General features: G+C 45.4%; 1 protein-coding gene across 1 annotated transcript in view; it reads left to right on the top strand.

Annotated features, from left to right (window-relative positions):
• The window catches only part of LOC144480013 (glutamate receptor ionotropic, kainate 4-like), a 289723-nt gene that overhangs the window by 158209 nt on the left and 103548 nt on the right, over positions 1-27966 (top strand). The window contains exon 11 of the mRNA XM_078199163.1: positions 455-658. Within this exon, the coding sequence (XP_078055289.1) occupies positions 455-658 (204 nt within the window). The remainder of the gene's footprint in view (positions 1-454; positions 659-27966) is intronic.

The following is a 27966-nucleotide window of genomic DNA, read 5'->3' as shown; positions in this document are numbered from 1 at the left end:
CCTATGACTGACTTGTGGCTATAAACAGTTTTTACTGTGCTTTTGTCATATCTCGCCACATGAAGATGCTATCACAAAATGTCAGATTTTCAAATATCAGAATCAAGTACTGCTGCTTTCACTGAATGGTCAGCTTGTTATTAACACATCCGTCTGTGGTTCATCTGTAATTTTGTCGGTTTTTATTTTCTCAGGCTAACAAATTAATTTGTTTATTAAAATAGTTGTGAGGGCGAATGCTGCACTAATGTATAAAGCACTTGTATACTGAAATCACAAACAGTAATTTCTAGCTTAATATTGTGATCTGCTTGTTGTACATTTTAAGTGAAACTTTATATGTACAACAGCTGAATGCAAATGTAATTTTCCTTTGCTGCAGTGTTCTGTGAGAGAGCTGCTGTGCTCACACTCTCAGTTTGGCTCTGTGAACAAGGCATCATATTTTCTTTAGGAAAATCCTTATGTGATGCTAAAAGCAAACTACAAGGAATTTGAGGGAAATGAGCGCTACGAAGGCTTCTGTGTGGATATGCTGAAGGAACTGTCAGAAATCCTCAGATTTCATTACAAAATCCAGCTGGTAGCTGATGGTGTGTATGGGGTGGCAGAGTCCAATGGCACATGGACTGGGATGGTTGGTGAGCTTATTTCAAGGGTAAGTACTAAACAAAACTAACAGTATGACAAATGAATTAAAGATTTGTTAAGATCGAATGAGGTTAAGTTATCTTTCTGTGCAGCTGGGAATAACATTTATGCTGAAAATCATGCGGAGCAATGATTGGGCAAATCCTGGAGATTCAGCAATCCATCAAGAATCTCACTCAACATTTTTCTTTTGATTTACATGAAAATACATGTTCAATTTTATCAGTGAAATTTGCTATTTATCAATATGAAGGTGGGAGCATGTATCTATTTCAAGTCTCCATGATGAGCATCAAATGTTCCCAGCTGGAGCACGTCAGAGTGAAATGTAGAATTGAAGTTCTCCATGGAACTAAAAGAGAAAATGCTGGAAAATCTCAGCAGGTCTGGCAGCACCTGTAAGGAGAGAAAAGAGCTGACGTTTCGAGTCCAGATGAATCTTTGTCAAAGCGTCAAAGTTCTCCATGGATCTGTACTATACTAATGTGATTCTTTACTTCCTGTGTACCGAAATTCCCTTTCCAAATTATGTAATCACTGAATGTGATAATCAAATTACCAGTGATACATTATGAGAAATTATGTTCTGAAATGATGCTAACTTAGAAATTGTCCCTTTTACGATGCAGGAATTCTCTTCTTAAAAGCAGTATGGGTGTATCTGCATCATACTGCAGGGGTTCAAGGAAGCAGCTCACCATACCTTTTCAATTAGGAATGGACAATAAATACTGGCCTTATCAGCAAAGCTCATAACTCATGAATGAATTTTAAAAAAGATTTCCAGTATATATTTAAAAACATAAGGTGGAATTTTTCAGCCCCACCCACCACCAGGAATGTCCAGTCCCATTGCAAGTAAATGGAGTCTTGCCGCTGAATCTCCTGCAAATGGTGTCATAACAACAGGGCATAGTTACAACAAATAGATCACAACTGATTGTCATCCCTCGTTTCTCTTATGACTGTAACATGGAGTTGCAATCACATGGCCAAAACCAGGTGGTCAAGCCATAAAGTCATGACAACACAAAAGACCATGCTGTCTCTCTCTGGAGTAATCCAATCAGTTCCATCCCCTTGCTCTAAGCTCGTAGCCCTATAAGTTTATTTGCCTCAAGTTTATTTGCCATCCAATTTCTTTTTAAAATCATTTGTCTCTGCTTCCAGCACCCTCGGAAGCAGCAAGTTACAGTTGATAGGTATCATCCTCACTGTTGGTCGCACCTCCAAGTTTGGTACGATTGCAAAGCAGTGGTCCTGGTACTGAACCATAGGGAACACCATCTTACCAGATGGTAGAAAATAGGCAATTACCACAAATTACAGTGGCAGTTTCCTGTCCTTAAACCAATTTTTTATCCAAACTGTCACGGACCCTCTTATTCTATAAGGATCAGCTTTGTTAATGAGCCTTTTATGTGGTATTTTGTCAAGTGTTTTCTGAAATCCATATAGATAACATTCATCACATTCTCTTCATCTTTCTCTGTTACTACATCAAATAACTTAATTCAATTAGTCAAGCACAATCTTTTACAAAGTGTTGCTTTCCTTCATTAACTCAAACCATAGAACCATAGAAAATTACAGCTCAGAAACAGGCCTTTTGACCCTTCTTGTCTGTGCCGAACCATTTTTCGCCTAGTCCCACTGACCTGCACTTGGACCATATCCCTCCACACTCCTCTCATCCATGAACCCGTCCAAGTTTTTCTTAAATGTTAAAAGTGACCCCACATTTACCACTTTATCCGGCAGCTCATTCCACACTCCCACCACTCTCTGCGTGAAGAAGCCCCCCCTAATATTCCCTTTAAACCTTTCTCCTTTCACCCTTAACCCATGCCCTCTGGTTTTTTTCTCCCCTAGCCTCAGCGGAAAAAGCCTGCTTGCATTCACTCTATCTATACCCATCAAAATCTTATACACCTCTATCAAATCTCCCCTCAATCTTCTACATTCCAGGGAATAAAGTCCCAATCTATTCAATCTCTCTCTGTAACTCAGCTTCTCAAGTCCCGGCAACATCCTTGTGAACCTTCTCTGCACTCTTTCAACCTTATTTACATCCTTCCTGTAACTAGGTGACCAAAACTGTACACAATACTCCAAATTCAGCCTCACCAATGCCTTATATAACCTTGTAAGAGGTTTAACAACACCAGGTTAAAGTCCAACAGGTTTATTTGGTAGCAAAAGCCACACAAGCTTTCGGAGCTCTAAGCCCCTTCTTCAGGTGAGTGGGAATTCTGTTCACAAACAGAGCATATAAAGACACAGACTCAATTTACATGAATAATGGTTGGAATGCGAATACTTACAACTAATCAAGTCTTTAAGAAACAAAACAATGTGAGTGGAGAGAGCATCAAGACAGGCTAAAAAGATGTGTATTGTCTCCAGACAAGACAGCCAGTGAAACTCTGCAGGTCCACGCAACTGTGGGAGTTACAAATAGTGTGACATGAACCCAATATCCCGGTTGAGGCCATCCTCGTGTGTGCGGAACTTGGCTATCAGTTTCTGCTCACGAGGACGGCCTCAACCGGGATATTGGGTTCATGTCACACTATTTGTAACTCCCACGGTTGCGTGGACCTGCAGAGTTTCACTGGCTGTCTTGTCTGGAGACAATACACATCTTTTTAGCCTGTCTTGATGCTCTCTCCACTCACATTGTTTTGTTTCTTAAAGACTTGATTAGTTGTAAGTATTCGCATTCCAACCATTATTCATGTAAATTGAGTCTGTGTCTTTATATGCTCTGTTTGTGAACAGGATTCCCACTCACCTGAAGAAGGGGCTTAGAGCTCCGAAAGCTTGTGTGGCTTTTGCTACCAAATAAACCTGTTGGACTTTAACCTGGTGTTGTTAAACTTCTTGCTGTGTTTACCCCAGTCCAACGCCGGCATCTCCACATCATTATATAACCTTACCATAACACTTCAACTTTTATACTCGATACTCCGATTTATAAAGGCCAATGTACCAAAGGCACTCTTTACGACCCTGTCCACCTGTGACGTCACTTTTAGGGAATTCTGTACCTGTATTCCCAGATCCCTCTGTTCAACTGCACTGTTCAGAGTCCTACCATTTACCCTGTACGTTCTTCTTTGGTTTGTCCTTCCAAAGTGCAATATCTCACACTTGTCCGCGTTAAATTCCATTTGCCATTTTTCAGCCCATTTTCCTAGTTGGTCCAAATCCCTCTGCAAGCTTTGAAAACCTTCCTCACTGTCCACTACACCTCCAATCTTTGTATCATCAGCAAACTTGCTGATCCAATTTACCACGTTATCATCCAGATCATTGATATAGATGACAAACAACAATGGATCCAACACCGATCCCTGCGGCACACCACTAGTCACGGGCCTCCACTCAGAGAAGCAATCCTCCACAACCACTCTCTGGCTTCTTCCATTGAGCCAGTGTCTAATCCAATTTACTACCTCCCCATGTATACCTAGCGACTGAACCTTCCTAACTAACCTCCCATGAGGGACCTTGTCAAAGGCCTTGCTGAAATCCAGGTAGACAACATCCACCGCCTTCCCTTCATCCACTTTTCTGGTAACCTCCTCGAAAAACTCTAATAGATTGGTCAAACATGACCTACCACACACAAAGCCATGTTGACTCTCCCTAATAAGTCCCTGTCTATCCAAATATTTGTAGATCCTATCCCTTATCACACCTTCCAATAACTTGCCCACCACCGACGTCAAACTTACTGGCCGATAATTTCCCGGATTTCTTTTGGAACCTTTTTTAAACAACGGAACAACATGAGCCACCCTCCAATCATCCGGCACCTCCCCCGTGAATACTGACATTTTAAATATGTCTGCCAGGGCCCCTGCAAGTTCAACACTAGCTTCCCTCAAGGTCCGTGGGAATACCCTGTCCAGTCCTGGGGATTTATCCACTCTGATTTGCCTCAAGACAGCAAGCACCTCCTCCCCTTTAATCTGTAAAGGTTCCATGACCTCCCTACCTGTTTGCCCTATTTCCGTAGACTCCATGCCCGTTTCCTCAGTAAATACGGATGCAAAAAAACCATTTAGTATCTCCCCCATCTCTTTTGGTTCCATACACAGTCTACCACTCTGGTCTTCAAGAGGACCAATTTTATCCCTCACTATCCTTTTGCTCCTAACATACCTATAGAAGCTCTTTGGATTTTCCTTCACTCTGTCTGCCAAAGCAACCTCATGTCTTCTTTTAGCCCTCCTGATTTCCCTCTTAAGTAGCTTCTTGCACTTTTTATACTCCTCGAGCATCTGATCTGTTCCTTGCTGCCTGTACATTTCATACAACTCTCTCTTCCTCTTAATCAGTGTTACAATCTCCCTCGAGAACCAAGGTTCCTTATTCCGATTTACTTTGCCTTTAATCCTGACAGGAACATACAAACTCTGCACTCTCAAAATTTCTCATTTGAAGGCCTCCCACTTTCCATTTACATCCTTACCAGAGAACAGCCTGTGCCAATCCACACTTCCCAGATCCCTTCTCATTTCATCAAATTTGGCCTTTTTCCAGTTCAGAACTTCAACCCGAGGACCAGATCTATCCTTATCCACGATCAGGTTGAAACTAATGGCATTAGGATCACTGGATCCAAAGTGTTCCCTCACACTCACATCCATCACCTGCCCTAACTCACCTGCCCTAACCTCTCAAAGCGTCAGTTAATTCTTTCCATGATCATTGTTACTAAAACCTTACCCACCACTGATGTTGAATAAACCAATCTCTGGTTTTTAGAAATATCCGTTCACTCTTTCTTGAATAAGGATGTCACATTGGCCGCTCTCCAATCCTTTAGCACTTTCCCATATCGAGGGAAGGTTGGAAGCTATCTCCAGCCCCACTTCCTTTAGCAACCTGAGATGTCAGCCCAGGACTGATAATTTGCCTATCCGAAGCATAGCTAGCCTGTACAGCACATCTGCCTCTCAATTTTCACCGCAACAATTACTCTGCAGGCTCCTCATCTGCCAATATTTTGTCAGCATCCTCTTCCATAGTAATCAAATATATTTGTTGACCTATCTTTTCCCTGATAGAAACCATTCTATCTTTTACATATTTACCAGTTACATGCTGGTAGAAGATCTTTGGATAACCTTTAATATTAACAGATATTTCATTCTCACATTCTCTCTTTGTTGGTCTTATTTTCCTCTTCACCTCTCATTTTTGGCTAGGTTGTGGTTTGAAGAATTTGCATGACATATATCCTTTGTTTAATTTCATTATATTTTCTGTCTCCAATATCCAAGGAGCTCTGGCTTTACTTACTCTATCTTTTGCCTGTGTTGGAATCTACCTTGCTTGTACCTGAACCATTTTACATTGAATGATCATTAATTATTCTATCAGTTTTTCCAGTCAGTCTTTAATTCCATTTTACTCTGCCCAGCTTTCATAGAAACATAGAAACATAGAAGAACTACAGCACAGAACATGCTCTTCGGCCCCACAAGTTGTGCCGAACATATCCCTACCTTTTAGGCCTACCTATAACCCTCCATCCTATTAAGTCCCATGTACTCATCCAGGAGTCTCTTAAAAGTCCCGATTGAGTTTGCCTCCACCACCACTGACGGCAGCCGATTCCACTCACCCACCACCCTCTGTGTGAAAAACTTCCCCCAAACATTTCCCCTGTACCTACACCCCAGCACCTTAAACCTGTGTCCTCTCGTAGCAGCCATTTCCACCCTGGGAAAAAGCCTCTGAGAGTCCACCTGAGCTATGCCTCTCAACATCTTATATACCTCTATTAGGTCTCCTCTCATCCTACGTCTCTCCAAGGAGAAAAGACTGAGCTCCCTCAGCCTATCCTCATAAGGCATGCCACTCAATCCAGGCAACATCCTTGTAAATCTCCTCTGCACCCTTTCAATCATTTCCACATCCTTCCTATCATGAGGTGTCCAGAACTGAGCACAGTACTCCAAGTGGGGTCTGACGAGGGTCTTATATATAGAACATAGAACATTACAGCACAGAACAGGCCCTTCGGCCCACGATGTTGTGCCGACCTTCATCTGAAACCAAGATCAAGCTATCCCACTCCCTACCATCCTGGTGTGCTCCATGTGCCTATCCAATAACCGCTTAAATGTTCCTAAAGTGTCTGACTCCACTATCACTGCAGGCAGTCCATTCCACACCCCAACCACTCTCTGCGTGAAGAACCTACCTCTGATATCCTTCCTATATCTCCCACCATGAACCCTATAGTTATGCCCCCTTGTAATAGCTCCATCCACCCGAGGAAATAGTCTTTGAACGTTCACTCGATCTATCCCCTTCATCATTTTATAAACCTCTATTAAGTCTCCCCTCAATCTCCTCCGCTCCAGAGAGAACAGCCCCAGCTCCCTCAACCTTTCCTCATAAGACCGACACTCCAAACCAGGCAGCATCCTGGTAAATCTCCTCTGCACTCTTTCCAGCGCTTCCACATCCTTCTTATAGTGAGGTGACCAGAACTGCACGCAATATTCCAAATGCGGTCTCACCAAGGTCCTGTACAGTTGCAGCATAACCCCACGGCTCTTAAACTCCAACCCCCTGTTAATAAAAGCTAACACACTGTATGCCTTCTTCACAGCTCTATCCACTTGAGTGGCAACCTTTAGAGATCTGTGGATATGGACCCCAAGATCTCTCTGTTCCTCCACAGTCTTCAGAACCCTACCTTTGACCCTGTAATCCACATTTAAATTCGTCCTACCAAAATGAATCACCTCACATTTATCAGGGTTAAACTCCATTTGCCATTTTTCAGCCCAGCTTTGCATCCTATCTATGTCTCTTTGCAGCCTACAACAGCCCTCCACCTCATCCACTACTCCACCAATCTTGGTGTCATCAGCAAATTTACTGATCCACCCTTCAGCCCCCTCCTCTAAGTCATTAATAAAAATCACAAAGAGCAGAGGACCAAGCACCGATCCCTGCGGCACTCCGCTAGCAACCTGCCTCCAGTCCGAAAATTTTCCATCCACCACCACCCTCTGTCTTCGATCAGATAGCCAGTTACCTATCCAATCGGCCAACTTTCCCTCTATCCCACACCTCCTTACTTTCATCATAAGCCGACCATGGGGGACCTTATCAAACGCCTTACTAAAATCCATGTATATGACATCAACCGCCCTACCTTCATCAACACACCTAGTTACCTCCTCAAAAAATTCTATCAAATTTGTGAGGCACGATTTGCCCTTCACAAATCCGTGCTGACTATCCCGGATTAATCCGCATCTTTCTAAATGGTCGTAAATCCCATCCCTAAGGACCTTTTCCATCAATTTACCAACCACCGAAGTCAGACTAACCGGTCTATAATTACCAGGGTCATTTCTATTCCCTTTCTTAAACAGAGGAACAACATTCGCCACTCTCCAGTCCTCTGGCACCATCCCCGTGGACAGCGAGGACCCAAAGATCAAAGCCAAAGGCTCTGCAATCTCATCCCTCGCCTCCCAAAGAATCCTAGGATACATTTCATCAGGCCCAGGGGACTTATCGACCTTCAGTTTATTCAAAACTGCCAATACATCCTCCCTCCGAACATCTATTTCCTCCAGCCTATTAGCCTGTAACACCTTCTCTTCCTGAAAAACATGGCCCCTCTCCTTGGTGAACACTGAAGAAAAGTATTCATTCATCACCTCGCCTATCTCTACTGATTCCATACACAAGTTCCCACCACTGTCCTTGACCGGCCCTAACCTCACCCTGGTCATTCTTTTATTCCTCACATAAGAGTAAAAAGCCTTGGGGTTTTCCTTGATCCGACCCGCCAAGGACTTCTCATGTCCCCTCCTAGCTCTCCTCAGCCCCTTTTTCAGCTCGTTCCTTGCTAACTTGTAACCCTCAGTCGAGCCATCTGAACCTTGTTTCCTCATCCCTACATAAGCTTCCCTCTTCCTTTTCACAAGACATTCCACCTCTTTTGTGAACCACGGTTCCCTCACTCGGCCATTTCCTCCCTGCCTGACAGGGACATACCTATCAAGGACACCCAGTATTTGTTCCTTGAAAAAGTTCCACTTTTCATCAGTGCCTTTCCCTGACAGTTTCTGTTCCCATCTTATGCCCCCTAATTCTTGCCTAATCGCATCATAATGACCTCTCCCCCAATTGTAAGCCTTGCCCTGCCGTCCGGCCCTATCCCTCTCCATTGCAATAACAAAAGACACCGAATTGTGGTCACTATCTCCAAAGTTCTCTCCCACAACCAAATCTAACACTTGGCCCGGTTCATTTCCCAGTACCAAATCCAATGTGGCCTCACCCCTTGTCGGCCTATCCACATATTGTGTCAGGAAACCCTCCTGCACACACTGCACAAAAAGTGCCCCATCCAAACTATTTGACCTACAAAGGTTCCAATCAATATTTGGAAAGTTAAAGTCCCCCATGACAAATACCCTGTGACCCCCACACGTATCCATAATCTGCTTAGCAATTTCTTCCTCCACATCTCTATTACTATTTGGGGGCCTATAGTAAACTCCTAGCAACGTGACCGCTCCTTTCCTGTTTCTAACTGCAGGTAGGTCGTGCCTTACTAACCTTATTGAGTTTTTTGAGAAAGTGACCAAGGAGGTGGATGGGGGCAAGGCAGTGGACGTGGTATATATGGATTTTAGTAAGGCGTTTGATAAGGTTCACCATGGTAGGCTTCTGCAGAAAATGCAGATGTATGGGATTGGGGGTGATCTAGGAAATTGGATCAGGAATTGGCTAGCGGATAGGAAACAGAGGGTGGTGGTTGATAGTAAATATTCATCATGGAGTGCGGTTACAAGTGGTGTACCTCAGGGATCTGTTTTGGGGCCACTGCTGTTTGTAATATTTATTAATGATCTGGATGAGGGTATAGTTGGGTGGATTAGCAAATTTGCTGATGACACCAAAGTCGGTGGTGTGGTAGACAGTGAGGAAGGGTGTCGTAGTTTGCAGGAAGACTTAGACAGGTTGCAAAGTTGGGCCGAGAGGTGGCGGATGGAGTTTAATGCGGAGAAGTGTGAGGTAATTCACTTTGGTAGGAATAACAGATGTGTTGAGTATAGGGCTAACGGGAGGACTTTGAATAGTGTGGAGGAGCAGAGGGATCTAGGTGTATGTGTGCATAGATCCCTGAAAGTTGGGAATCAAGTAGATAAGGTTGTTAAGAAGGCATATGGTGTCTTGGCGTTTATTGGTAGGGGGATTGAATTTAGGAGTCGTAGCGTTATGTTGCAACTGTACACAACTCTGGTGCGGCCGCACTTGGAGTACTGTGTGCAGTTCTGGTCCCCACATTACAGGAAGGATGTGGAGGCTTTGGAGAGGGTGCAGAGGAGGTTTACCAGGATGTTGCCTGGTATGGAGGGGAGATCCTATGAGGAGAGGCTGAGGGATTTGGGATTGTTTTCGCTGGAAAGGCGGCGGCTAAGAGGGGATCTTATTGAAACATATAAGATGATTAGAGGTTTAGATAGGGTGGATAGTGATAGCCTTTTTCCTCTGATGGAGAAATCCAGCACGAGGGGGCATGGCTTTAAATTGAGGGGGGGTAGTTATAGAACCGATGTCAGGGGTAGGTTCTTTACCCAGAGGGTGGTGAGGGATTGGAATGCCCTGCCAGCATCAGTTGTAAATGCGCCTAGTTTGGGGGCGTTTAAGAGATCCGTAGATAGGTTCATGGACGAAAAGAAATTGGTTTAGGTTGGAGGGTCACAGTTTTTTTTTAACTGGTCGGTGCAACATCGTGGGCCGAAGGGCCTGTTCTGCGTTGTAATGTTCTATGTTCTATATTACCTCAGTGTGCATATCCCCCTCAAAGTGCTTTTCCGCAGCCGTTAAACTATCCTTGATTAACAATGCTACTCCTCCACCTCTTTTACCAGCTTCCCTACACTTACTGAAACATCTATACCCCGGAACGTCCAACAACCATTCCTGTCCTTGTTCTACCCACGTCTCCGTAATGGCCACAACATCGTAGTCCCAAGTAGCAATCCACGCCCCAAGTTCATCCACCTTGTTCCGGATGCTCCTTGCATTGAAGTAGACACACTTCAACCCATCTTCCTGTCTACCGGTACCCACCCTTGACCTTGATACCTTCCCCAATATCTCACCACCCTCAACACTGACTTCCGGACTACAACTCCTTTTCCCACTCCCCTGACAAATTAGTTTAAATCCCCCTGAAGAGCCGTAGCAAATTTCACTCCGAGGATATTGGTGCCCCTCTGGTTCAGGTGCACCCCGTCCTGTTTGTAGAGGTCCCACCTTCCCCAGAACGTGTTCCAATTATCCACGTATCTGAAACCCTCCCTCCTGCACCATCCCTGCAACCACATGTTTAAGTGCACTCTCTCCCTGTTCCTCAACTCGCTATCACGTGGCACCGGTAGCGTACCAGAGATGACCACATGTTTTGTCTTGGCTCTCAGCTTCCAGCCCAGCTCCCGAAATTCCTGTTTTAAATCCCCGTCCCTTCTCTTACCTATGTCGTTGGTACCAATGTGTACCACGACTTGTGACTGTTTCCCCTCCCCCTTAAGAATCCGGAAAACACGGTCCGAGACGTCACGGACCCTGGCATCCGCTAGGCAACAAACCATCCTCGAGTCTCTTTTGCTGCCACAGAACCTCCTATCTATCCCTCTAACTAACGAGTCCCCAATAACTATTGCCCTCCCGCTCTCCTCCTTACCCTCCTGAGCCACAGGGACGGACTCAGTGCCGGAGATCCTCTCACTGCGGCTCACCACTGGTATGTCGTCCCCCTCAACCGTATCCAAAGCGGAATACTTATTGCTAAGGGGAACGACCACAGGGGATCCCTGCACCGACTGCTTCTTCCCAGCCCCTCTCACCGTCACCCATCTATTTTCATTCCTCGGAGTAACTGTATCCCTGAAGCTTCTGTCTATGGCCATCTCTGCATCCCTAATGATCCTAAGTTCCTCCAACTCCAGCTCCAGTTCCCTTACACGGTTTTGGAGGAGCTGCAGATGGATGCACTTCTCACAGGTATAATCAGCAGGGACACTGACGTCGTCCCTCACCTCGAACATAGTGCAAGAGGAACATTGCACTGCCTTCACACCCATCCCCTCTAGATACCCTGCCAGTACCAGGTAGAAACAGCAAAAAATGAATTAACTCACCCCTTCTGCCCAAGCCCTGTGAGCCAAAGCCCTACTGCATTCACTCTGCCTCCTGCTCACTCTGCTGCCCGCTAACGACGCTGCCCGCTCAAAAGTGCGGCGCACTTTTAAACCCTCCAAAAACCTTCCCAGACTCCTGCTGGGCCCACTTCCTGTTTTAAAAAAAACCTCCGATTTTTTACACAAATTTAACTTAAAATAAATAAATAAATGTAGTGAACAAACCAACTGCCTTCTCCTCAGCCTGGTCCTGTGGAACAATGAGCTGCATCATTATCCCCGGACTCCTAAACTCAATCCCTCGATTGATAAAGGCCAGCACACCATATGCCTTCTTAACCACCTCCTCCACCTGCGGGGCCGATTTTAGAGTCCTATGGACCCGGACCCCAAGGTCCTTCTGATCTTCTACAGTACTAAGAGTCTTTCCCTTAATATTGTACTCCCATTTGACCTGCCAAAATGGACCACTATGCATTTATCTGGGTTGAAGTCCATCTGCCACTTCTCCGCCCAGTCTTGCATCCTATCTATATCCCTCTGTAACTTCTGACATCCCTCCAGACTATCCACAACCCCACCAACCTTTGTGTCATCGGCAAACTTACCAACCCATCCCTCCACTTCCTCATCCAGGTCATTTATGAAAATGACAAACAGCAAGGGTCCCAGAACAGATCCCTGGGGCACACCACTGGTGACCGACCTCCATTTAGAAAAAGACCCATCTATACACACTCTCTGCCTCCTTTGGGCAAGCCAGTTCTGGATCCACAGGGCAGCAGCACCTTGGATCCCATGCCCTCTCACTTTTTCTAGAAGCCTTGCATGGGGGACCTTATCAAACACCTTGCTAAAATCCATATAAACCACATCTACCGCTTTCCCTTCGTCAATGTGTTTAGTCACATTTTCAAAGAACTCCACCAGGCTCGTAAGGCACGATCTGCTTTTGACAAAGCCATGTTGAGTATTCTTGAGCATACTAAACCTCTTTAAATGCTCATAAATCTTGTCCCTCAGGATCTTCTCCATCAGTTTACCAACGACTGAGGTTAGACTCACTGGTCGGTAATTTCCTGGGCTATCCCTATTCCCCTTCTTGAAAATAGGAACCACATCCGCAATCCTCCAGCCTCTTCCGTCTCCATCGACGACGCAAAGATCATCGCCAGAGGCTCTGCAATCTCTTCCTTCGCCTCCCACAGTAACCTGGGGTACATCCCATCCGGACCCGGCGACTTATCTATCTTGATGCCATTCAAAGATTCCAGCACAACCTCTTTCTTAAAGTCCACATACTCAATCTTTTCAGTCCACCGCAAGCCCGCAGTACATCCACCCAGGTCCTTCTCCTCTGTGAAAACCGAGGCGAAATACTCATTAAGCACCTCTGCCATTTCTACTGGTTCCATACAGACTTTCCCGCCTTCACCTTTTATAGGGCCTATTCCTTCACATCTCATCCTTTTACTTTTCACATATTGATAGAACGCCTTCGGGTTTTCCTTAATCCTACCTGCCAAGGCCTTTTCCTGACCCCTGGCTCTCCTAATTTCCTTCTTTAGTCCCTTCCTACAAGCTGTATACTCATCTAGATCCCTATCTTCGCCAAGCTCTCTGAACCTTTTGTATGCTTTCCGTTTCTTCTCGACGAGGTCCCACACAGCTTTCGTGCACCACAGTTCCTTTAACCTACCAACACCTCCCTGTCTGCTCGGAACGTTGTCCTGTCGAACTCTAGACAGACATTCCTTGAAAAACTGCCACCTCTCATCAGTACATTTCCCCGAGAATACCTCCTTCCAATTTACTCCTCTAATTTGCTGCCTTATGTCTTCATATTTCCCCTTACTCCATATAAACGCTTTCCTAGCTTGCCTGATCCTCTCTTTTTCCAATGCAAGCATAAAGGAGATAGAGTTATGATCGCTATCCCCAAGATGCTCTTCCACTGAGAGATCTGACACCTGTCCAGGTTCATTGGTCAGTATCAGATCAAGTACAGCCTCTCCTCTTGTAGGCTTGTCCACATGCTGTGTCAGGAAACCCTCCTGAACACACCTAACGAACTCCTCCCCATCCAATCCCCTTACCCTCGGGATATTCCAATCTATGTTCGGGAAATTAAAGTCTCCCATCACAACAACTCTGCTATTACTGCATCTCTCCAGGATCTGTTTCCCTATCTGCTCCTCCACCTTCCTGTTACTATTGGGTGGCCTATAGAAAACTCCCAGCAAAGTGATCGACCCCTTCCCACTCCGAACTTCCACCCACAGAGACTCTGTGGACAATCCGTCCACAGCATACACCTTCTCTACAGCTGTGACACTATCCCTGATCGGCAGTGCCACTCCACCCCCTCTCTTGCCTCCCTCCCTGTCCTTCCTGAAAATCTGAATCCCGGCACCTGGAGTATCCAGTCCTGTCCCTGAGACATCCAAGTCTCCGTAATGGCCACCACATCACACTTCCAGGCATCAATCCACACTCTGAGCTCATCCCCTTTATTCACTATACTCCTGGCATTAAAGTAAACACATCTCAATCCTTTGGTCTGAGCTCTCCCCTTCTCTATCCCCCGTCCATCCTCCCTCTTGCACTGTCTATAATCCTTCTCTGTCTGCAAACTAACTTCCTCGCTCCCAGTCACCTCGTCTCGATCCCCTCTCCCCAACCTATCTAGTTTAAACTCTCCCCAATAGCCTTAGCCAACCTTCCCACCAGGATATTGGTCTCCCTGGGATTCAAGTGCCACCCGTTTTTTGTGTAGAGGTCACACCTGCCCCTAAAGAGGTCCCAATAGTCCAGGAACCTGAATCCCTGCCCCCTGCACCAGTCCCTCAGCCACACATTCATCCTCCACCTCACTCCATTCCTGCTCTCACTTTCCCGTGGCACAGGCAGCAATCCTGAGATTACTACCTTTGCTTTCCTCCTTCTCAGCTGTCTCCCTAATTCCCTATACTCTCTTTTCATGACCCCTTCCCCCTTCCTTCCCACATCAGCGGTACAAATATGTACTGCTAAATCTGGCTCCTCTCCCTCCCACCTCAGGATTTCTGGGACTCGACCAGCGACAACCTGGATCCCGGCCCCAGGGAGGCAGACCACCATCCGAGACTCCCGCCTGCCTCCGCAAAAATGCCTGTCCGACCCCCTTACTGTCGAGTCCCCGATTAACACTACCTTCCTCCTCTTTTCCTTAGCCCTCTGAGTTACAGGGCCGGACTCCACTCCGGAGACACGGCCACTGCTGCTTCCCCCAGGCGGGCTGTCCCCCCCAGCAGTACTCAGGCAGGAGTACTTGTTGTGTAGGGGCACATCCACCGGGGTGCTCTCAATCACCCGAGCTTTACCCTTCCTGGCCGTCACCCACTTGGCCTCCACCCGTGGCCCTGGTGTGACCACCTGATGATAGCTCTTGTCTATCACCTCCTCATTCTCCCTTAACAGCCTCAGATCTCGAGCTGCAGTTCCAGCTCCCCAACATGGTCCCTCAGGAACCGCAGCTCGACACACCCCTCACAGATGTGGATGTCCGGGAGGCCAGGTGCCTCCAGGACCTCCCACATCCTACACTGGGAACAACACACTGGCTTCCTCTCATATCATCAAAGTTAGCTCATTTCCAGTTTAGAAGTTCTAAATCATATTGTTTCTTGCTCTAATCCTTAGTTAATCCAATCCTTATCTTAACCAATTGTCCCGCCACACCCTACCACACCCCAACCATCATCCTGGTACCAAAGAAAAGCCAGGCAGTGTGCCCTAATGACTACCATCCAGTGGCTCTGACATCCATCAGTTTGAAGTGCTTCAAAATGTTAATCATAACATGGATCAATTTCAGCCTCCCAGATTGCCTGGACCCACGACAATTCGCTTATTGCTACAATAGGTCCACAGCAGACGCCATCTCCCTGGCCCTGCACTCAACCCTGGAACACCTCGATAACAAAGACACCAATGTCAGACTCCTATTTATCGACGACAGCTCAGCCTTCAACACCATTATTCCCATGAAACTCTAACCCTAACCCTAACCCTAACTCCAAACTCAGTGGCCTGGGCCTCGGCTCCTCCCTCTGCAACTGGATCCTAGAATTCCTAACCCACAGACTGCAATCAGTAAGGATAGGCAACAACACCTCCTCCACAATCATCCTCAACACTGGTGCCCCACAAGGCTACATCCTCAGCCCCTAACTATACTCCTTATACAGCTCTGACTGTGTGGCCAAATTCCCCTCCAACTTGATTTTCAAGTTTGCTGATGACACCACCATAGTGCTTTGGATCTCAAACAGTGATGAGACAGAGTACAGAAAAGATATAGAGAATCTGGTGAACTGGTGCGATGACAATAATCTCGCCCTCAATGAAGAAGAGTTATTGACTTCAGGAAGCATAGTGGAGGACATGCCTCTGTCCACGTCACTGGGGATGAAGTGGAAATGGTCAAGAGCTTCATGTTTTTCGGCGTCCAGATCACCAATAACCTGTCCTGGTCCTGCCATACCAACGCTATAGTTAAGAAAGCCCACCAATGCCTCTACTTTCTCAGGAGGCTAAGGAAATTTGGCATATCCGCTACGACTCTCACTAACATTTACAGGTGCACCATAGAAAGCATCCTTTCTGGTTGTATCACGGCTTGGTATGGTTCCTGCTCTGTCCAAGGCTGCAAAAAACTATAAAGGGTGATATAAATCATGAATGAAGCCCTGTAGATCACACAAGCCAGTCTCCCATCCATTGACTCTGTCTACATTTCCCACTGCCTCGGAAAAGCACCCAGCATAATCAAGGACCCCTGCATCCCGGGCATACTCGCTTCCACCTTCTTCCGTCAGGAAAAAAATATAAAAGTCTGAGGACACATACCAACCGATTCAAGAACAGCTTCTTCCTGCTGCCATCAGACTTTTGAATGGACCTACCTTATATTAAGTAGATCTTTCTCGACACCCTAGTTCTCACTGTATACTAATACATGTGACAAAAATAAACCAAATCAACTCAAACCAAATAGCCACTTTGGTCCACTTGACTTATCTCACTCCCCAATACATTCTAGCAATGCCTCCTTCTTAGTTGGACTGAGAACATATTGACCAAGGAAGTTCACCTGTGCACATTTCAGAAATTCCTCTTCCTCCTATTCTTTTACTTTCATATTATCCCAATTGATGTATGGGTGATTAAAGATTTAATATTACCACTCTACAGTTCTTACACAGTTCACTACTTATGTTTTCACTTAATTTTTTGTGGCATGTGCTCATCAATGGCAAGGCCACCATTTTTGATCTGAGTAGCTTGCCAGGCCATTTCAGGAGGTAATTAGGAATCAACCACATTGCTCATCTTCCTCATGCATCTCCTTGCCCCTCTGTGCCATAGTGAGCCCTCACACTTCACCATCAACTTCCCCGCTCTTTGCACAGCCCTTCTTCCACATTGTCACCCTTGCCTTTATTATGCCACATACTTCCTCCACCCTGATCCCACCTCGAACCTTACCGCTGGTTAAACTTCGAACCTTTGTTGTGATGGCTGCACAGCACGGAGCTGTCCAGATAGACACTAATGTATGGCACCGGGGAGGAAGGAGACCCTAAACTCTCCAACCACAGACACAGTGCGAATTTGACTCGGTGACATACATATGTCATGAAATTGAAGCAGGAAGAGGCCATTCAGCCCTTTGAGCCTGCTCCGCCATTCATTTTGATCATAGCTGATCATCGAATTCAAATTCCTAATCCCCCCCTTCCTCCCATATCCCTTGATCCCTTTCGCCCTAAGAGCTATATCTAGTTCCTTGTTGAAATCAGACACGTTTTGACCTCAACTACATTCTGTGGGAGTGAATTCCACACATTCACCACCCTCTGGGTGAAGAAATTTCTCCTCATCCCAGTCCTAAAAGGTTTACCCCTTATCCTCAAACTATGACCCCTAGTTTAGAACTCCCCCACTATTGGGAGCATTCTTTCTGGAAGCCGCCCTGTCTAATCCTCTTAGAATTTTATAAGTTTCTTTGAGATTGCCCCCTCACTCTTCTGAACTCCAATGAACACAAGCCTAACCGACTTAGACTTTCCTCATACAACAGTCCTGCCATCCCAGGAATCAGCCTGGTAAACCTTTGTTGCAGTCCCTCAACAGCAAGAACATTCTTCCTCAGATAAGGACACCAAAACTGCACACAATACTCCAGATGTGGCCTCACCAATTTGTGCTCAATACCCTGGCCAATGAAGGCAAGCATGCCTTATGCCTTCTTAATCACCTTGGCCACCCGTGTTGCCACTTCTAGGGAACTGTGGACCTGCACATCTAGATCTTTCTGTATGTTAATTTTCCTAAGGGTTCTGCCATTTACAGTATAATTCATACCTAAATTTGATCCTCCAAAATGCATTACCTCGCATTTGTCCAGATTACACTCCATCTGCCATTTCTGTGCCCAAGTCTCCAATCTATGTATACCCTGTTGTATCCTCTGACAATCCCCGGCATTATCAGCAACTCCACCAATCTTTGTGTCATCCACAAACTTACTAATCAGACCACCTACATTTTCCTCCAGATCATTTATATATACTACAGACAACAGAGGTCCCAGCACTAATCCCTGTGGAACATCCCTAACTACAGATCTCCATTCTAAAAAAACACCCTTCCACCACTGTTCTCTGTCTTCTATGACCAAGCCAGTTCTGTATCCATCTAGCCAGCCCACCCTGAATCCCATGTGACTTTAGTTTTTGTATCAGTTTGCCATGTGGGAATTTGTCAAACGCCTTACTAAAGTCCATATAAACTACATCCACAGCCCTTTCCTCATCAATTATCTTTGTCACCTCTTCAAAAAACTTAATCAAGTTGGTGAGACATGACCTTCCCCGTACAAAACCATGCCGTCTGTCCCTCAGTATCTTCTCCAAAAGCTGCATCAGGCTCACTGGCCTTTAATTTCCTGGATTATCCCTGCTTCCTTTCTTAAACAAGAGAACAACTTTGGCTATTCTCCAGTCCTCTGGAACTTCACCTGGGTCAAAGAGGATGTTCAACGACTGATGCACAAGGACATCAAGGTCTCGCTGAGTATCCACCTCTCTCAATTCACACCCATTCAAATAATAATCTGCCTTACTATTTTTGCTACTGAAGTGGATAACCTCACATTTATCCACATTATACTGCATCTGCCATGCATATGCCCACACATCACCAGGTAAGAGTGTTCTCTTCCTGTTGGGGAACACTTCAGCGGTCACGGGCATTTGGCCTCTGATCATCGGGTAAGTGTTCTCCAAGGCGGCCTTCATGACACACGACAACGCAGAGTCGCTGAGCAGAGACTGATAGCCAAGTTCCGCACACATGAGGACGGCCTCAACCGGGATCTTGGGTTTATGTCACACTATCTGTAACCCCCACGACTTGCCTGGGCTTGCAAAATCTCATTAACTGTCCTGGCTGGAGACAATATACATCTCTTTAACCTGTGCTTAACCCTCTCTCCACTCACATTGTCTGTACCTTTAAGATTTGATTACCTGTAAAGACTCGCACTCCAACCATTATTTTGTAAATTGAGTTTGTGTCTTTATATGCCCTGTTTGTGAACTGAAATCCCACTCACCTGATGAAGGGGCAGTGCTCCGAAAGCTAGTGGCTTGTGCTACCAAATAAACCTGTTGGACTTTAACCTGGTGTTGTGAGACTTCTTACTGTGTTTATCCCAGTCCAACGCCGGCATCTCCACATTATGCCCACACACTCAGCCTGTCCAAATCATGCTGAAGCATCTCTGCATCTTCCTCACAGCTCACCCTCCCAAGCAAATATGGAGATAATACATTTAATTCCCTTATCCAAATCATTAATATATAATGTGAGTAGTTGGGTCCTCTCACAGGTCCCTGCAGTACCCCACTAGTCACTGCTTGCCAATTGGAAAAAGACTTCCAACTCTTTGCTTCCTGTCTGCCAACCAGCTTTCTATCCACCTCAAGACATTACCTGCATCCCCATGCACTTTAACTTTACATAGTAATCTACTATGTGAGACCTTGTGAAAAGCTTCTGAAAGTCTAAATAAATCCTTTCAAATGACAGGGAAGTGATTTCATTGCTAGAAGCTCCTCATGGCAATTAAATTTTGATTCCATGTCCTTGATGTAGATGGTGCAGTTGATTCTGGGAATCATCCTCCAGTTTTTAAATAGCCACAGGTGTATATTGTAAACTTAGGAAAATTCTCTATCAGAATGCTTTTCATCTTCTGGATTCAATATTTCCGGTAGTTCTTCTATGAAATCAGACTTCATATTCTCATCAGAGTGTTGACTTTTCAATTCAGTCTTTCAATCACCCTATTCAGATTTTACTTTTTGATCTTTGTTCTTATGGCTGTAGATTCTTTAATACACAGGTTGAAGAGAATATATCAGCTACAGCATGGTCTATTCCATTTTAAAGGATTATAATTTTGTTTCTGAAGTTTCAGTTCCTTTTCCAAAACTTTAATATGCCATTGTGTTCCAAAAATAACACATATGTGATATTCAAAATATCTTCATTTACCGCACTGACTCTCTTTGTTCATTAACCTGGAATTCCAGTACTGTTTTGACACTTGCGATTTAGGATTTGCAGGCAAGTTCAAAGGAGATAGAATCAGTTAGTTTACATCTGACTTATATTCTCTGTGGCCAATGTTGCAGTTTTTTCCATGTTAGACATTTGAACTTAGACTCTCTGGACATTTATTTTAACTGAAACAGTTCTTTCCAAGAAGGATGAGAAATAGTCCCCGTTTCTTTGAGTACGTTGTCAATTCTTGCCTCCCATCGCAGGACATGGCAACAGCAGGAGATAGAAGAACAGATATGTAGGCAGATTTTGGCAACAGGGTTGTTGTAGTGGGAGATTTTAACTTCCCCGACATTGACTGGGACTCACTTAGTGCTAGGGGCGTGGATGAGGCAGAGTTTGTAAGGAGCATTTGGGAGGGCTTCTTGAAACAGTATGTAGATAGTCCAACTAGGGAAGGGACCATACTGGACCTGGAATTGGGGAATGAGCCCGGCCAGGTGGTCAACGTTTCAGTAGGGGAGCAGTTCAGGAACAGTGACCACAATTCAGTAAGCTTCAAGGTACTGATGGATAAAGATAAGTGTAGTCCTCAAATTAAGGTGCTAAATTGGGGGAAGGCTAATTACACCAACATTAGGCAGGTACTGAAGAATGTAGATTGGGGGCAGATGTTTGAGGGCAAATCAACATCTGGCATGTCAGAGGCTTTCAAGTGTAAGTTGATAGGGATTCAAGACCGGCACATTCCTGTAAGGATGAAGGATAAGTATGGCAAGTTTTGGGAACCTTGGATAATGAGAGATATTGTGAGCCAAGTCAGAGAAAAAGGAAGCATTTGTCAAGGCTAGGAGGTTGGGAACACACGAAGCAAGTATGGAATACAAGGAAAGTAGAAAGAAACTTAAGCAAGGAGTAAGGAGGGTTAAAAGGGATCACAAAAAATCATTGGCGAGCAGGATTAAGGAAAATTCCGAGGCTTTTTATACATATATAAAAGGCAAGAGGGTAGCCAGGGTTGGGCCACTCAAGGACAGGGGAGGGAATCTATGCGTGCAGCCAGAGGAAATGGGCAAGGTATTAAATGAGTACTTTGCGCCAGTATTCACCAAAGAGAAGGACTTGGTGGATGATGAATTTGGGGAAGGGTGTGTAGATAGTTTGAGTCATGTTGAGATCAAAAAGGTGGTGGTTTCTGGGTTCTTGAGAAACATTAAGGTAGACAAGTCCCCAGAGCCTGATGGGATATACCCCAGAATACTGATAGAGGCAAGGAAGGAAATTGCTGGTGCCTTGAGAGAAATCTTTGGATCCTCACTGGCGACAGGGGAGGTCCAAAAGGATTGGAGAATAGCCAATGTTGTACCTTTGTTTAAGAAGGATAGCAAGAATAATCCAGGTAATTACAGGCCAGTGAGCCTTACGCCAGTGGTAGGGATGTTGTTGGAGAGGATTCTTCGAAACAGGATTTACTCCCACTTGGAAATGAGTGGACGTATTAGTGAGAGGCAACATGGTTTTGTGAAGGGGAGATCGCGTCTCACTAACTTGATCGAGTTTTTCGAGGAAGTGACGAAGATGATTGATGAGGTTAGGGCAGTGGATGTTGTCTACGTGGACTTTGAGAAGGTCCCTCATGGCAGACTGGTGCAGATGGTGAAGTCGCATGGGATCAGAAGTGAGCCGGCAAGGTGGATATAGAACTGGCTCGGCCATAGAAGACAGAGTGTAGCAGTGGAAGGGTGCATTTCTGAATGGAGGGCTGTGACAAGTGGCATTCCTCAGGGATCAGTGTTGGGACCTTTGCTGTTTGTAATATATATATAAATGATTTGGAGGAGAATGTAACTGGTTTGATTAGTAAGTTTGCGGATGATACAAAGGTTGGTGGATTTGCGGATAGTGATGAGGACCATCAAAGGATACAGCAGGATATAGATCAGTTGGAGACTTGGGAGGAGAGATGGCAGATGGAGTTTAATCCGGTCAAATGTGAGGTAATGCATTTTGGAAGATCTAATACAGATAGGAAATATACAGTAAATGGCAGAACCCTTAAGAGTATTGATAGGCAAGGGGATCTGGGTGTACAGGTACACGGGTCACTGAAGGTGGCAATGCAGATGGAGAAGGTAATCAAGAAGGCATACGGCATGCTTGCCTTCATTGGCAGGGGCACTGAGTTTAAAAATTGGCAAGTCATGTTGCAGCTTTATAGAGTCTTAGTAAAGTTGCACTTGGAATATAGTGTTCAATTCTGGTCACCACACTACCAGAAGGATGTGAAGGCTTTGGAGAGGGTACAGAAAAGATTTACTAGGATGTTGCCTGGTATAGAGGGCATTAGCTACGAGGAGAGGTTGAAGAAACTTGGTTTGTTCTCACTGGAACGACAGAGGTTGAGGGGCAACCTGGTAGAAGTCTACAAGATTATGCGGGGCATGGACAGAGTGGATAGTCAGAAACGTTTTCCCAGGGTGGAAGAGTCAATTACTAGGGGGCATGGGTTTAAGGTGCGAGGGGCAAGGTTTAAAGGAGATATATGAGGCAAGTTTTTTACACAGAGGGTGGTGGATGCCTAGAACTCGCTGCCGGGGGAGGTAGTGGAAGCAGATACGATAGTGACTTTTAAAGGCTGTCTTGATAAATACATAAATAGGATGGGAATAGAGGGATATGGTCCCCAGAAGGGTAGGGGGTTTTAGTTCAGTAAGGCAGCAAGATCAGTGCAGGCTTGGAGGGCCAAAGGGCCTGTTCTGAGCTGTAATTTTCTTTGTTCTTTATCTTATCCATGCAAAGTCATTTCCTAGTATGAAATCAACACTATCATTAGGTAATACGGCCACAACTCGAGGAACAATGAACCCATTGATAAAACACAGTCACTCTATACAAGGGAACAGACACATAAATTCCATTAATGCCTTATATTACTCTGCAAATTCTCTGGAAATAAAATCATGCCTTTTACTGACATCAACTTTCATCTGACCTCATATCTCTAAAGATGACAACCTTTCTGCATCCATTATTGAACGACTTCACCCTCAAATATAAAACCCTCATGATCCTTTATGCTGTAATTCACACCCGCAGTAAATGCATTAGACGGGATTCATTGGTCACTCTTCTGGTACAGCGATCTCTAGCGAAATACTCGACAGTCACAAAAGCTACTGTTTTTAATTTTAACTTCAAGCACTTTGCCTTTACAGGCTTTGTCTTGTGAGAATAAAAACACATTAGTCCCTTTGAATAATTTCTATCCTCTATACTCTCTTTTATTACTTTAAGGAGCATTTCTCTTTTCATTTCTATCATTCCACTCATTGTATTAAGTGTTCTGTTCATTATCACTTTGCTACTCTCCAGCTCCTTTGTGGATTTGGAAATACTGGTTTACTGTCACCTAGGTCTTTGTGCGTTAAGTGCGGGATCCAGGGTGAGGTATCTAAATGGATACAAAATTGACTTCTTGACAGAAGCCAGAGGGTGGTTGTAGAGGGAGGACTGTGACCAGCGGCGCGTCTCAGGGATCAGTGCTGGGTCCTCTGTTATTTGTCATTTATATAAATGATTTGGATGAGAATATAGGAGGCATGGTTAGTAAGTTTCCAGATGACACTAAGATTGGTGGCATAGTGGACAGTGAAGAGAGTTATCTCCAATTGCAACGGGATCTTAATCAATTGGGCCAGTGGGCTGACAAATGGCAGATGGAGTTTAATTTAGACAAATGGGAGGTGATGCATTTTGGGAGATTGAACCAGGGCAGGACTTACTCAGTTAATGGTAGGGCATTGGGGAGAGTTACAGAACAAAGAGATCTAGGGGTACATGTTCATAGCTCCTTGAAAGTGGAGTCACAGATGGACAGAGTGTTGAAGAAGGCATTCGGCATGCTTGGTTTCATCAGTCAGAACATTGAATATAGGAGTTGGAATGTCTTGTTGGAGTTGTACAAGACATTGGTAAGGCCACACTTGGAATACTGTGTGCAATTCTGGTCACCCTATTATAGAAAGGATATTATTAAACTATAAAGAGTGCAGAAAAGATTTACTAGGATGCTACCGGGACTTGATGGATTGAGTTATAAGGAGAGGCTGGATAGACTGATACGTTTTTCTCTGGAGCGTAGGAGGCTGAGGGGTGATCTTATAGAGGTCTATAAAATAATGAGGGGCACAGATCAGCTAGATAGTCAATATCTTTTCCCAAAGGTAGGGGAGTCTAAAACTAGAGGGCATAGGTTTAAGGTGAGAGGGGAGAAATACAAAAGTGTCCAGAGGGGCAATTTTTTCACACAGAGGGTGATGAGTGTCTGGAACAAGCTGCCAGAGGTAGTAGTAGAGGCGGGTACAATTTTGTCTTTTATAAAGCGTTGAGCTAGTTACATGGGTATGATGGGTATAGAGGGATATGGGCCAAATACGGGCAATTGGGATTAGTTTAGGGGTTTTTAAAAAAAAGGGCGGCATGGACAAGTTGGGCCGAAGGGCCTGTTTCCATGCTGTAAACCTCTATGACTATATGACTCGAAGTCACAGATATCAGCTTCCCTTAGATTAGAAATTTTATGGTGTGCCAGATAAGTTTGATTCCAGGAGGAATGCTAAGTTTAAATTCCTTAATTAAGGTTTTCAAAATCTTGATTCAATTTCATCATAGAATCCCAAGAGTGCAGAAGGAGGCCATTCAGCCCATCAAGTCTGCACCGACTCTCCGACAGAGCATGCCACTTAGACCCCATACACGTAACTCCACATATTTACCCCACTAATCCCCTTAACCTGCACATCTTGGGACACTAAGGGGCAACTAAGCATGGCCAATCCACCTAATGTGCACATCCTTGGACTGTGGGAGGAAACCAGAGCATCCGGAAGAAACACACGCAGACACGGGGAGAACATGCAAACTCCACACAGTCACCCAAGGCCTCCAGGGTAGCAATCTCTGGACTGTTCCCGGTGTCTAGTGCAAGTGAGGCTAGGAACAGGGAGATTCTACAATTGAACGCATGGCTAAAGGACTGGTGCAAGAGGGAGGGTTTTAAATTCATAGATAACTGGGAAGTCTTCAAGTCAGGATGGCAACTGTACAGAAAGGATGGGTTACACCTTAACTGGAAGGGAGCAAATATCCTGGCTGGGAGTTTTGCGAGAGTGTTTTGGCAGGATTTAAACTAGTGTGGCAGGGGGGTGGGGAACAAAACAGTAGGTCAGTAACTACTGAGGCTGGGGTTGAGCTGGGGGCCAGGGCAAGGCTAGCTCAGAAGAGGAGCACTCTGGAGGAGGATGACCTGAGTGGGCCTGGAGGTCTGGAGTGCATCTGCTTCAATGCGAGGAGCGTAACGGGTAAGACAGACGAACTTAGGGCCTTAATGCTTACGCGGAATTTGGATGTGGTTGCGATGACGGAGACTTGGTTAAAAGGACAGGACTGGCAGCTGAATATTCCGGGGCATAAGTGTTTTAGGCGAGACAGAGGAGGGGCTAAAAAAGGTGCGGGAGTAGCGATATTAGTTAGGGAGCATATTACCGCGGTGCAGAGGGTAGACAACTTAGAGGGGTCATGTACTGAGTCACTGTGGGTGGAACTCAGAAACAGGAAGGGTGCAGTCACTATGCTGGGGGTGCACTACAGACCACCCAACAGCCCACGGGAAGTGGAGGAAAGGATATGTCAGGAGATTCTGGATAGGTGCAGAAAAAATAGGGTTGTTGTAGTGGGGGACTTTAATTTCCCTGGTATAGACTGGAAAGTGCTTAGAGCTGGGGTTCCGGACGGGGAGGAATTTGTAAAATGCATACTGGAAGGTTCTTTGGAACAGTATGTAGGTAGCCCGACTAGAGAGGGGGCTATACTGGACCTAGTTCTGGGAAATGAGCCCGGTCAGGTCGTCAAAGTTTCGGTAGGGGAACATGTGGCAAATAGTGACCACAACTCTGTTAACTTTAGGATAGTAATGGACAAGGATGAGCGCTGTCCTATGGGCAGGGTGCTAAATCGGGGGAAGGCTAACTATAGCCGGATTAGGCAGGAATTGGTGGATGTTGATTGGGAGAGGATGTTTGAGGGTAAGTCCGTGTCTGGCATGTGGAAGTCTTTTAAGGAACAATTGATAAGGCTGCAGGAAAGGCATGTGCCTGTAAAAAGGAAAGATAGGAAAGGTAGGATTCGAGAGCCGTGGATAACCAGGGAAATTGAGGATCTGGTTAAAATGAAAAGGGAGGCGCACGTTAAGTCCAGGCAACAGAAAACAGATGGAGTTCTGGAGGAATACAGAGAGAGTAGGAAAGAACTCAAATGGGGAGTTAGAAGGGCAAGAAGAGGTCACGAGATGTTCTTGGCAGGCAGGATTAAGGAGAATCCTAAGGCATTCTATTCATACGTTAGGAACAAAAGAGTTGTCAGGGAGAAAATCGGACCTCTCAGGGACAAAGGAGGGGAATTATGCTTAGAACCCAAGGGAATAGGGGAGATCCTAAATGAATACTTTGCATCGGTATTCACGAAGGAGAGAGACGTGTTAACCGGGAGTGTCTCGGAGGGAGGTGTTGACCCGTTAGAGAAAATCTCCGTTACAGGGGAGGAGGTGTTAGGTTTTTTAGGGAACATTAAAACTGACAAAGCCCCAGGGCCGGATGGCATCTATCCTAGACTGCTCAGGGAGACGAGAGATGAAATTGCTGGGCCTCTGACGGAAATCTTTGTCGCTTCTTTGGACACAGGTGAGGTCCCTGAGGATTGGAGGATAGCGAATGTGGTCCCGTTGTTTAAGAAGGGTAGCAGGGATAACCCGGGTAATTATAGGCCGGTGAGCTTGACGTCCGTGGTAGGGAAGTTGTTGGAGAGGATTCTTAGAGACAGGATGTATGTGCATTTAGAACGGAACAATCTCATTAGTGACAGACAGCATGGTTTTGTAAGAGGGAGGTCGTGCCTTACAAATTTGGTGGAGTTTTTTGAAGAAGTGACAAAAACGGTTGACGAAGGAAGGGCCGTGGATGTCGTCTATATGGATTTCAGTAAGGCATTTGACAAAGTCCCTCATGGCTGGTTGGTTAAGAAGGTTCAGGCTCATGGGATACAAGGAGAAGTGGCTAGATGGGTGGAGAACTGGCTAGGCCATAGGATTCAGAGGGTGGCGGTCGAAGGGTCTTTTTCCGGCTGGAGGTCTGTGACCAGTGCTGTTCCGCAGGGCTCTGTACTGGCACCTCTGCTATTTGTGAGATATATAAATGATTTGGAAGAAGGAGTAATTGGTGTTATCAGCAAGTTTGCGGATGACACGAAGATGGCTGGACTTGCGGATAGCGAAGAGCATTGTCGGGCAATACATCAGGATATAGATAGGCTGGAAAATTGGGCAGAGAGGTGGCAGATGGAATTTAATCCGGATAAATGCAAAGTGATGCATTTTGGAAGAAATAATGTAGGGAGGAGTTATACAATAAATGGCAGAGCCATCAAGAGTATAGAAACACAGAGGGACCTA

Source organism: Mustelus asterias, chromosome 27 (genome assembly GCF_964213995.1).
Source record: "Mustelus asterias chromosome 27, sMusAst1.hap1.1, whole genome shotgun sequence".
In the NCBI taxonomy this organism is placed as follows: Eukaryota; Metazoa; Chordata; class Chondrichthyes; order Carcharhiniformes; family Triakidae; genus Mustelus; species Mustelus asterias.
This window is presented reverse-complemented; position numbering and strand designations above follow the sequence as displayed.